This window comes from Protopterus annectens, chromosome 8.part1, assembly GCF_019279795.1.
Source record: "Protopterus annectens isolate FY-2018-M chromosome 8.part1, PAN1.0, whole genome shotgun sequence".
NCBI classification, from domain to species: domain Eukaryota; kingdom Metazoa; phylum Chordata; order Ceratodontiformes; family Protopteridae; genus Protopterus; species Protopterus annectens.
This window is the reverse complement of record NC_056742.1, coordinates 541,994,794-542,007,307: the sequence shown is the minus strand read 5'-3', so window position 1 is coordinate 542,007,307 and position 12,514 is coordinate 541,994,794. Positions and strand designations below refer to the sequence as shown.

The 12,514-nt window shown below is 41.4% G+C and overlaps 1 protein-coding gene across 2 annotated transcripts in view; it reads right to left on the bottom strand.

Moving 5' to 3' along the window:
• Positions 1 to 12,514, bottom strand: part of USP10 (ubiquitin specific peptidase 10) — an 864,697-nt gene that overhangs the window by 191,918 nt on the left and 660,265 nt on the right. For both annotated transcript variants that reach the window (XM_044082060.1, XM_044082061.1), the window contains one exon: positions 2,501 to 2,666. In XM_044082060.1, coding sequence (XP_043937995.1) covers positions 2,501 to 2,666 — 166 coding nt within the window. The remainder of the gene's footprint in view (positions 1 to 2,500; positions 2,667 to 12,514) is intronic.

The following is a 12,514-nucleotide window of genomic DNA, read 5'->3' as shown; positions in this document are numbered from 1 at the left end:
GAACAAGTTATGTCTTACTATAACGTTCCAACGTCAGAAAAAACGACAATACAGGGATAAGCAGAAGGACATCTGTAAAATTACAATCATCAGGCACCTTATAATACCTATCATTTTTTTTAGGGGCTGGGTGTTGGGAATCCGGGAGCCTCAGAAGTTGCTGAAAAAAAAGTGTCCAGCAGGGACAGCAATGGGCTTAGCAGACTCCACCTGGAGGAGTTCATTATACCTCTTTCTGGATGTCGGAAACCTGAGTGCAGTCCCATTTAAAGAATTCCATTATATGACAGAGAGTATCCCCAAAGGAAAGTTCTTCAAATGGATATGGAACATAATGTAGACAGTAATCTGGCCTTTGACCAACATGTGGTCAAGGTAGTAAGAAATTCATTCTATGTTACCCAACTTAAAATTCAGGGCACAGCATTCAGGTCCAAGGAAGTCATAGTGTCACTTTATTCAGATCTTATTAGACCCATTATTGATTATAATTCCCCATTCAGCATGTACCTGACCACGCATATGCAACATCTGGAACACCAACAAAGTTTCCTCACCAGGAGAATGCAGGATATAAACACACTGATCCTATGTCGATTGCCTCAAAGTCCTATCTTTCTACTGTGTCTCCTACAGGCAACTGAGAGGCAATCTGTGCCTGGCATATAAGGCTTCTTTGGATCTAGCTCTGATGGACCTTCTGCACATCTGCAAAAGGAACAGTATCAGAACCACTAGATCAAACTATTTAAATTTTGCTTGTGACAAAAGTAAGGCATGCTGTGAGACAGATGCATGTCTCAGAGGGTCTCTCTTGAAGCAGACTCCATCCCTAACCTTATTTAAGTGCAACTTTGACCAATGGATTGGAAATTGGTAATTCAACCTAGGTCTGGTGAACAGGTCTCTGACAGAGGCAGACAGCAACCCCCCCACCCCCACATAACCTCGAGAAACTTCCTAACATACCCTCTCCTAATAACTGCCCATGATACACAGGGACAAAAATGGCACAGTTTGCACAATCTCACTTATAAAGACTCTGGTGGTCATTAGCCTAGTAGATATTTAAAAACCTATGTAAAGCAGACTACTGTGGTCCCAATACAGAACACCTTACACAGACCCTCAATTATCAGTCACGCTTAAGAACAACATGCAAGGTGACAGGAAAATCATTATGGAACTTAATCAGACAATGGAAACTCTCCATGAACTAAAGCAGGATGATTCTGTCAAAGGTAGGCTTCCTTCATCGCTTCTGTAAGCAAAGAGAAGCAGCAGGGCCCACCAGAAGTTACTACTGCAGTCATAACTGCAGGCATTTCTTCCACATCATCTTTTTGTATTACTAATGGGCCACTGTTTCACTAGAAATTAACACACTGTCCTCCGAACTTACTGTTGGCGTAAAAGGAGATGTTATCAGCCAAAATTTCAGACTAATGTTACAGAACACCATTTTCAACAGCAATGGAACTCATGTGGCATGACACCTTTAAACTTACAGAACATGACTATTTTAGCACGCATGTGCCCATCTGTGACCCCTCACAATTAACTTCTACACAGACTTGACATTTACACTATGGAACAGCATAAAAAAAGCACCCACTGGAGGCCAACCTGCGAGAGTTCTGCCAAAGCCAGCAAACTATAAGGGCCTGGCTTAAGGTACAGAATCTAGTCTCTTGACCTGTGCCTTTACTCTAGTACTCTGACACCATTATTTAAACCAAGGGTAGTCTCGGCCCTTAAACCCTAAATAAATAAATATTTAACCTGGTTATGCAATTACCTCCAATCCTCCTGCTTGAGATTTCTAATGACAGAAATCAAATGTCCCTGCGATATAAACTAAGACACACAGCCACTCTTTCCTGAAGGTGTGTGGAAAGGCTGCAACACTTTTCAAAATTCTCTTCTTACATGGTTCTGGTTTTGTCATTTACCGCTGTACTGCAGAAAGCAGATTTCTCTACATCTCACTATCCTGCTCTGCAACACAAGAATGGATTTCCATCTCCTTTTAAGTGTTCCCCTCTGGCAGATTTAAAAGCTTCTCGTGGATACTCTGTGAATAAAATAACTTCAGCACTGCAGCAGTAACAGTGTCCATACAGCTGCTGATTTAATTTATTTTATTTATTTTTTATTTTATTTTATTTTACATTTGTTGACCGGGCTAGCACTGGTAAACAGGCCTCAGACTAAGTGAGAATAATAATAAGAAGTGCACCATGTGAGGCCAGGCTGAATAAAACTCCAGGAATCTTCAGATAAAATCGATAATCCACATTTTACTGGAAAAACAGACAACAAGGACTGCAGTGGTATAAGCGCTTTCGCGTTGCTCCTCAACGCTTCATCAGATATAGGCCTCAGACTAAGTTTAGAATTTGTATACCAAAACAGTGAGGATAGCAGACAGATTGCAGTTTGAGCTATGACTAAGCAATTAAGCTATCAACAAACATACACAACTTACTGCAAATCTTACCTCCTGCTTGGTTTTCGTGGTATAGCCTTGGACGGACTCCCTCGCAACAAAACTTTCCAAAGCATCCTGGACTGTGCGGATCTTCTCAGACTGGATATCTAGCTGTAAGGTGAAGAACGGCTGCAGAGTAGCAGACTCCTTAGAGCTCATCTGATATACCACAGATCTGAGACGAGAAATCAGAAAAGCACGGTTAACAGTAAGTACATTACTCAAAATAAATGCATTAATGCCATTGCTAAATGCTGCTTGAACTTCTCAGATAATCAAAAATATATACATATATATAAATTTTAAATAAAGAATGGTTCTTATTCAAGCACTTTAAAAAGTAAAATAACGAGGAAGAGTGAAAACTTTGCAAAAGAAACAAAGACAAGCTTATAATTAGGGATGCTGATGTCGAGTTTGGTTTTGCTGATTCCTGCTACCACATTTGCTACCTCAGTAACAGAATCAGCAAAACCAACCTTGAATGCTTTTCTGAAATCAGAGATATTGGATTGTTGTATTTTTGGGACTCAAGAGTGTGTGTGTGTGTGTGTGTGTGTGTGTGTGTGTGTGTGTGTGTGTGTGTGTGTGTGTGTGTGTGTGGAGGAAATGGTGTAGGGAGATGCAAAAAAGTGTGTGTGTGTGTGTGTGTGTGTGTGTGTGTGTGGAAATGATGTAGGGAGGTGTGTGTGTGTGTGTGTGTGTGTGTGTGTGTGTGTGTGTGTGTGTAGAGGAAATGATTGCTGAGACTAACACATGCCTGAGCTACATCTGTCATCTCATCACAGTGCACCTCAGTCCCAAACATTTGCTGCCAATTAGTAGTACACTGGAGGAGTTCCAGCACTTGGGCATAACAAAGTTTACTTTCATTCCCAAGTTGCCAAGAAGTCCTGACAGGGTATTTGTTATGACTGCATGGAAGGCAGGGCATGGCTCATAATCCAAGTAAAAGCGGATTTGTGAGGGCTTCATTTCCTTTGGGCAGAACCCAGTGAACACGACACTCATTGCCATCCCTTCCTCTCCCTCCATATTCCACCTTAGCCTCATTCTGGCTTGGAGAAGAAGCAGGTGTCCCACAATCTCTGAAACTGCTGCTGCTCAGGATGACGGAGGTTCTCAGAGATCGATGGAATGATGGGGAGTGATTTCAGCATGTACCTTGCTCGGAGAGTTAAACTCCTGCCACAAAGAGTGTGTGTAACTGCACAGGGGAAAGGTCAGATAGGGGTTTAGATGGACCATTTCAAATCAGCCTCACCAGCGTATTACATTATGTTTGGCCCTCCGTTTCAATAGTTTTCACACTTAATGTAAATCTACTTCAGTTAAATGAGTGTGAGTGTTTGAGTAGTGGGAAACGGTAAACCGAATGCCTTTAAGAGTTATATGAGACAGAGGATCTATTTTGCTGACTTGACTAAATATTTAGCATTAGCTCATTAAACTGTTGGCACCAGTTTAACTAAAGTACAGTTTTTGGGAGAGTGGATACAGAAAGCGAGGCAGATGCATTTCATAGTGCCACTCAATGACGATAGTTGAGCACGTGGTGTAGTTTAATATATATGTGTTGTTCAAAGTACTGTCGTTACTTGAAAAAAGATCGCTTGCTACAGTTTATTATATATGTGTTGCTCAAAGTACTGTCATTACTTGAAAAAAGATCGCTTGCTACAGTTTATTATATATGTGTTGTTCAAAGTGCTGCCATTATCTGAAAAACTTGCTTTTCAGTATTTTACGTAGTGTAACATGCTGAGATGGTACAATGATCAATGGAAAAATTGCTTTAATTCTCACTAGCTAGAAAACACCTAGTGTCTCGCCTGCTCTGAGATTGATGGACAGAGTACAGTTGTCTTAAAATGACCCTCTGTTTACAGTGATTTGTTTTACTTATTCTGAATTATTAGCATGATAACGTGCCACTTAGACCAAATTAATTTTTTTTAAGTGCTGTATGCAATAAACTGTTGTATGCGAATTAGTAAGACTTCAGTATGCTTATGTTCAGGAGGATTATCACCAGCTGCAAGAAGATACTGTATTATATGACCCCAAACAGCAACACGCAGCTGAAGTGCAAGGCAAAGTGTAGTGGAAGCACAACTTAGATTAAATTCTTTGCTTATTTTATAGCCACAAATGTCAGTTTGCACAGACTGGCAGTCGTGGCTGTTGCTGCAAGCATTACTTATTGTTTGTAACAGGCTTTGTTTAGTAGCGCGCGTGTGTGTGTGTGTAGGAAATGATGTAGGGAGATGCGAGTGTGTGTAGGAAATGATGTAGGAGGAATGCGTGTATGTTTACAGCCACTCAAAGTACAGTGCATCCCACTCTGTCCCTCTGTGGTTCTATCACATCTTTGTGGGTGTATCCCTCGCCATCAAGAACCTTGGTGTTTTTTCCACGGTTTCGTAAGAGAGTGACAGAACCAAGCAGGGACAGAGCCACAAAGCCAATCTCAATAGAAAAGCATTCTAAAAATTACAACACTGGTGTAATGTTCTGGAACATGAACACATCCCAAAATACCACTGCCACAATACCTGTAACAAGCGCAGAGTATAGCAATTGACTAGTATGTGAACATATAAAAAATGGACACCAGTCAAAATAAGGTTGTCCCAGTGAACATATATGCACGCTTATGTAATTCATGAGTCATCAGCACAACAGACCAAACTACGGAACAATACAAAGATAAAGGAGCACAGCCTGAAGGTAGAGCTGCTACGTAAGCCGGACTTAATGATGATGTTTTTTCAAAATATCCTAAAACACAGCAGTGCACCAGGGAAGTGGAAGCCTGTGTGTTGCATCAGCAAACTGACACTGTAAGCACTTCAGATAACCTGGTCTGTGCCCCTGCGTCATTCTCTGAAGAGAGATTTATCTGTAGTGGTCCTTCATGGGCAAATAAATATTAAAAAAAACTACAAGAGCAAACATTAAGAAATGGGGAGATGTAAGTAACTATTACAAGCAGTAAGCTGAGCAATGTCAGACACACCCTCTTTAAACAAACCCAGGTCTAATAAATTCGGTTCTCTGTGCTGCATGTCAAATAAAAAGAACTCCAAGATGAAAAGCTTGTGTCAAGTTAAAATTGAGGCTCAGAGGCTGGAGAAGCCTGGAGTATGCAAATGATGCTGGGCTTGTCCATCCTTAGGGGATGATATGGTGGTTTCGGCACCTGCCTGCATTTCACTGTCAACAAATAAGAGCTACTAACACCCAGCTAGCAGCCAAGTCAGCCACATTAACAACAGCTTCCTAGAACAAGCTCTCTTCCAGACTGGAAGTAGTAGCTGCAGGTGCTGTGGCAGAGAAGGGTCCACTGGTGACAGTGAAAGAAGGGGCAGCAGGAGCTGCGACAGAGAGGGGGCCACTGGTGATGGTGGAAGAAGGGGCAGCAGGAGCTGCGACAGAGAGGGGGCCACTGGTGATGGTGGAAGAAGGGGCAGCAGGAGCTGCGACAGAGAGGGGGCCACTGGTGATGGTGGAAGAAGGGGCAGCAGGAGGTGCGACAGAGAGGGGGCCACTGGTGAGTGCCCTACCCCTGCAGATTATCTGGGCTCCTATTCCAGAAGGCCTGCAAGGACACTGGCAGTAAGTAGTATAATGGGACACAGATGGCAAAAACAGTTCAAAACCTACTTGGATGAGGACTCCCTTTTGCGGGCTATCACCCAAGCCAGTGGCCACGTCAGTGATAAAAAACAATTGGGCTGAGACTCATGAGGGCTGCTGGTCAGCAGTTGGGGAGCTAAAATGCATACAGGGGGATATAAACTGCAGATTCTAAAAGTATTTGTTTCACAGCCTCTCATTTTACATACAGATACATCGCTTCAGGAAAACACTGCTGTTACCAGTATTACCTAGGTAACGGGACAGAAAAATACAGTGCCTATCCACACGAAACTACAAAAAAGAAAATGTTACCTACTAGCACAGAATAACGGCCCATCTGGCATTTTATGGCCTAGACACAGACAGCTCTTCTAAAAGGAGACCACATGAACTTGTGTCATCGCTTACATCCTGCCAACATTTAACAACTGCAGAAAGAAATACTATTTTAAATAATACTGCATCAGTAATGACAACTTAGGAAACCCGAACTACAAGCCTATCAGAAAAGCAGATTAAGAAAGGCTATTCAGCAACAGTATTTAAGATTACAAACACAGAAGCAAAAGCAGAAAGGCTTAAGGCTAAAACACACGCATCTTCTCACAATAAACACACAGGTGCATATTAAAATACATAAATGACACCATCCTGATCCAATTCCAAATGTCCAAATCACAAACAAGTGATGAGCAATATCTTACTGGAGAAGTAGAGATTTTACAACAAATTCAGTGAGCCCCCTCTTTTTACGGTTTAAAATAATTTGTGCAGTCTATAAGCTTAAGTTGGCTCCATATAAATCTAGGAAGCTCTTCTGATGGATGCAGGCAAGTACAGACATGCAAACAGAATATGCTTTCATATATGGCAATGTACTAATTCACAGCAATAATTATTTTGATAAATTCAATGCTGAGGCTAAATCTATATTAACATTCCTACATCAAATGTATGAAGAAAAATGCTGTGAGCATGAACAATGTAGGCAAGAAAGATGACAAACTTAAGAATTAGGTAACTTATTTCAGAGATGCTTACAAAGCATGGAGTGCCTATATAAAACTAAACTGGCAAACATGGAAAGAAACCTTTGTTCAGCAATGCACACCCAACCATAAAACCAACAAAAGTCAAATTTTCTGAGATATCATGTTAGTGAGAATGTCAAAAAAAAATTAAAGAATCGGTACTTCATCTAAAAAGACAGACTAGTGGTGGAGACAACTTAGTAGTAGAACATATATAAATTAAGTTATCACAATGGCCACAGTAATGAAAATCATGAGAGGTGCTTCTGTGAATATTGGGCAGTAACCTAGACAACTTTTATTACTAAAGAATGTGCAGTCATCAGGGCACAAGCTTTGGGAACCTCTCATTATAGTATAAAACTTGTAACCAAGTATTTTTTATTAAAATTGATTTTATATTACTTTATTTTGTTTACCAAGAAAGTTCAACTGGGTTATGTTGCTCATTTTTAGTGGAGGCCCAGTGACAAGTTCCAAGAAATAATAGGTGTGCAATACAACAAAGTTCAGACAAATTATAAAGAAAGAGTCGCGCACAAAAATAACGTAATTCATTAAAAATGTAACAGGAACTACCATGCAAAGCTAGAAAGTGTAGTAAAGTTCTAAGGCGTGATACTGGTGCCCACTGAAGAACGTCACAGGAGTAGAAAATTACTAAGCAGCAGAGTGTATAAAATACATCAGCAAAAGTAATGTAATATGCTTCTGTATTCATGCGATGTGAGCCGGCAGGAGAACACACACACTTGTCACAGTAAGAGTACAATATGCTATATACTCACTTCAGTAAGACGCAAAAAAATCAGTTGGGAAGAAACTATTTGGTAAGCAAGAAGAAATCTTGATCGTTTTTTTCAGAAATTTTTATCCTGAAGATTCAAAAGAGCTGCAAATTCTAGTCGGACCAAGATGTACTTTGAGACGGGTTTTAAAAGGAAAGGATGCCTGTGTAAAGGCGATGGAAATGCTGTTCTGGAGTTCAGCTATACTTACTGAATATGAGGCCACATTTGAGTTCCTAGACTTATGGGAATCTGTTGGGTGTTGATCCTTCAACTGAAGGATCCTTTTGGATTTGTATCATTTTATTATATTACTGACAGCTGGCGTATTTGATGGATGTAGTAGTACTTCATGTGCCATTAAGAGTTGCATGCATCTTACCAGGTGCGGTAGTTCTACCCTGTTCAAATTCTACCGGGGAATGTAGTGATAGGCTGGGTTTATAAGGCTGGATACAAATTTAGTTAAATTGTTATAGCACTGCTCAAACTTGCTCATTAGTATACTTTAAACGTGTGAAAACTGCAGATGCATACACAAGAGGGATATTGCAGGTACATTCCTGCTGTGGTCAGTGAGATACGGCCTGGATTTGTAAAGTAGCCCTAATTTGCAGGGAGGTATGCGTGTCCAACACTGGGTCAAATTTAAGTCTGTCATCTATGAATCTATGATTATACTCAGTAACTTGGTATGGGTGGGCTTATTCTACTCTTTGGTGGTGATGGATAAAACTATATTTAGTGTAGTATTGGCCGATGAGTGGTTACAGGAGCTTTGGAATTCGATAGTAGCCATGACTGTTCCAGTCAGGGTTCTATGGAGGATGAGTCTTCAGTGACTGTTTTTAGTCGGTATAGTGTTCTGGCTGAGCAGACAAGGATTGAGTCATCAGCATATTGTACGACTGTGTTGTACCTGGCTGCCTTGTGAATGTAATTTATTGAACAAGTCCTAATACTGACCCCAGTGGTACTGAATGTCATTTACTGAACAAGTCCTAATACTGACCCCAGTGGTACTGAATGTCATTTATTGAACAAGTCCTAATACTGACCCCAGTGGTACTCTTGTTTTTACCTCAGTGGTACTCTTGTTTTTACTGGTTGGTGTGTACAGCAGGAATCCTGCCACTGGACAGACTTTTGTAGCTGTAGCTAAAAAAGCATCTAAAGGCCATGCTTAGTCCTTACTGTGGCACACAGTGAGATACAGTATCCAATGTCTTTATGAGGTCCTATTTCCTTTACGTATTAATATACCACACGTTTTCTACATTCTTGCAACTTGTGACAGCTGTAATGATCTACTGATAAATATACAAACTGCAGATTACTCTATCTGCACCTGTTCTTCTTTCGGCTTTTCCCGGTTAGGGGTCGCCACAGCGTAACGCTGGTCCGCTAATGATTGACAGTTGATTTTTACGGTGCCGAGGTGCCAGCCCAACCTTCAACAAAGGTACGCCCATTCACGTATGTCTTTCGAACACCACTCGACCGCGGGGAGGACATGCAGACTCCACACAGAAGGCACTCCAGCCGAGAAACGAAAGGGAGAACCTCTTGCTGTGAAGCGACAATGCTACCGCTGCACCACTGCGGCTACATTACATTCTATCTGCACCTAATTTAAGATATTCTGCAGAACGTTATCAGCTACAAACAGTGGGTTTCAGTTTGTGAAAGTATTTCTTTATTGCAGAAACTGGGACTGATTCAAAGGGGAAGTCAGTTATCTGCTTAATACTGCAGTTTGAGGGGAGATGAGGTACAGTTATATTCTGTAGGCACACAAGAAAGTAGTAGTAGCTTTCTTTTTTATACAGAAGACAACAATCATTTGTGATTTTTGAAATGCAGTGCCTGTGCTGCTGTTTGCTTTTTTCTTTTTGGTCCAAAAGATTTTTTTAAAAGTAAGATTTCACGGGTATCAATAGTTTGGTAACCGTTTCATTTTTCTATCACTGTTACTTATTCCACAAACTATCCCCAGTTTTCGTTAATGTTTTTTCTTTTCCATGTTAGTCAGGGTGCAGTTATCACTTCTGATCTGCTTATACCACAAAGCCACCTGTTGGTTAAAAATCTGATAGAAGGTGGTACTGAAAAATGAGACGGTATCATCTAGTGGGAGTGTTTTTAGTTGAGTCCAACCACACTGTTTCAGGGTCTCAAGGAAAGTGTCCTTGTAGAAGATGGCATTTTACTTAGGTGTGGGCCCTTGGTGATTTTTAAGAAAAGTACAGTTTTGTACCTACCATAAATGTAGATGTTCGAGGATCCCCATTGCTGCAGTCCTTACTATAGGGTATAGTCCGCGTCCAGTCGGCCCGAATACCAGAGTATAAGGCTGACGTCGGTCAGGGCGCATTAGACTGACGTCAGTAAGTCAGGGTACTAATGCGCATGACCGACGTCATATCCTCAGTCTTTTCTTGCCCCAGATGTCAGAAGACCCTAAAAAGACAAGGCCCAAAATACCTGCACCAAAAATATGTACAATATATACAAGAATATATACAAAAATATAAGCATGTAACCTCACTTACACAACCACCCCTAAACACAGAGGGGAAGGAGGGAGGGTAAATTGGACTGCAGCAATGGGGATCCTCGAACATCTACATTTATGGTAGGTACAAAACTGTACTATGTTCTTGGCCCCCCATTGCTGCAGTCCTTACTATTGGGTAGAATCCCAAAGCAGAGGTAAGGGAGGCTGGCAAATCATAAAGAAGCAGGAGCTGACAACATGCCTTGCAAAACAGCTGTGGCAAAACCAGCCCTAGACTTAGAGTAGATAGGAAGGTGATAATGTTTAGAGAAAGTATGCACTGAACTCCAAGTAGCTGCTTCCAAAATATCCTTAGTTGCCACCCCCCTTAGAAATGCTGTTGAAGTGGCAGTAGCCCTAGTGGAATGAGGCCTAATCCCAGCTGGAATCTCCTTGCCATGATGGGAATAACAAAATGCAATGCAAAAGCCAATCCACCTAGAAATAGTTTGTTTTGACACAGGCTTGCCCTGAGAACTCAAAGCAAAAGAAACAAACAACTGCTGAGACTGCCTGAAATCCTTAGTCCTGCTTAAATAATAACGCAATTGCCTGTGTACATCTAAAGTGTGCAAAATCTTTTCCCCTTTATTTTGGGGGTCTGCATAAAAAGTAGGCAAATGAATAGTTTGGTTTAAAGCCACACTAGAAACCACCTTAGGCATAAAGGAAGGATTAGTTCGTAATGATACCCTATCCTTATGAAAAATCAAAAATGGCTCTACTGCCATAAGGGCCTGCAACTCAGACACCCTTCTTGCAGAAGTAATAGCCAACAGAAAAGCAGTCTTCCATGACAAGTATTTCAATTCAGCAGTAGCCGCAGGCTCAAAAGGTTGTAGAGTAAGTTTTTCCAACACAAAATTGAGATCCCAAGCAGGAGTAGGAGCTCTACGTGGGGGTCTTATATTCTTTGCCCCTCTAAGAAACTGCTTGAACAAAGGATGCGAAAACAATGGTGGGTCACAATCATAGTGAGCTGAAATTGCTGCAGCATGAATCTTAATGGAAGAGAAGGACAAACCTTTGTCCAATAACTCAGTAAGATATTGAAGAGCCACACTCAAATTAGGCTCAGAAACCTGCAAATTCTTTGCTGTACTCCAAAATAAAATCTCTTCCATTTTTCTCGTACACTTTCCTTGTACTAGGTCTTCTAGCTTCCATAATCACATTTAAAACTTGTTGAGGAAGTTGAGACCTGCTGTGTTTCAACACAGAATATGCCAGGCTGTTAGATGAAGAGAGTGAAGCTTGACATTGAGCAGATGACCATCCTTCTGAGATAACAGATGAGGAATCAGAGGTAAAGGCCATGGAGGCTTCCTTACCAGACTCCGTAGTAGTGGGTACCAGTGTTGCCGAGGCCAATCTGGAGCTATCAAAATCATCCTTGGCCTGTCTTGTCTGACCTTTAATAGTACCTTTGGAAGAAGAGGCAGAGGAGGAAAGGCATACACATGAAGGTTTTTCCAACTGAAAGACAGAGCATCCACTTTCCAAGCTGTGTGATGAAACCCCTTTGTGCAATACTGTGGCAGCTGGTGGTTTAGTGGAGAAGCGAACAGATCTATGTCTGGAGTTCCCCATGACACTGTCAATTTTGAAATACATGAAGATCCAGTTTCCACTGTGGGGATCCATGATTTGTCTGCTTAACACATCTGCTAAGGAGTTCTGTGCTCCGGCAGAAACCTTGCCTGAAGAGTTAGTTGCAAGCTTAGCGCAGTCTCCCATAAAATCATTGCTTGCCTGCATAGAGGATAAGAATGTGTTCCCCCTTGCTTGTTGATGTACCACATGACAGTTGTGTTGTCTGTTAGAATCAACACCTGCCCTGGAAGAAGTAACTCCTTGAAAGCCATTAATGCAAACTGGACTGCTAACATCTCCTTCATGTTGATATGTAGATGCTGTAGTCTGGCAGGCCACTTGTCTTGTATCCACTTTCCATTTAGATGAGCTCCCCAAGCAATGTCCGAGGCATCTGTCGTTAAAATCTGAC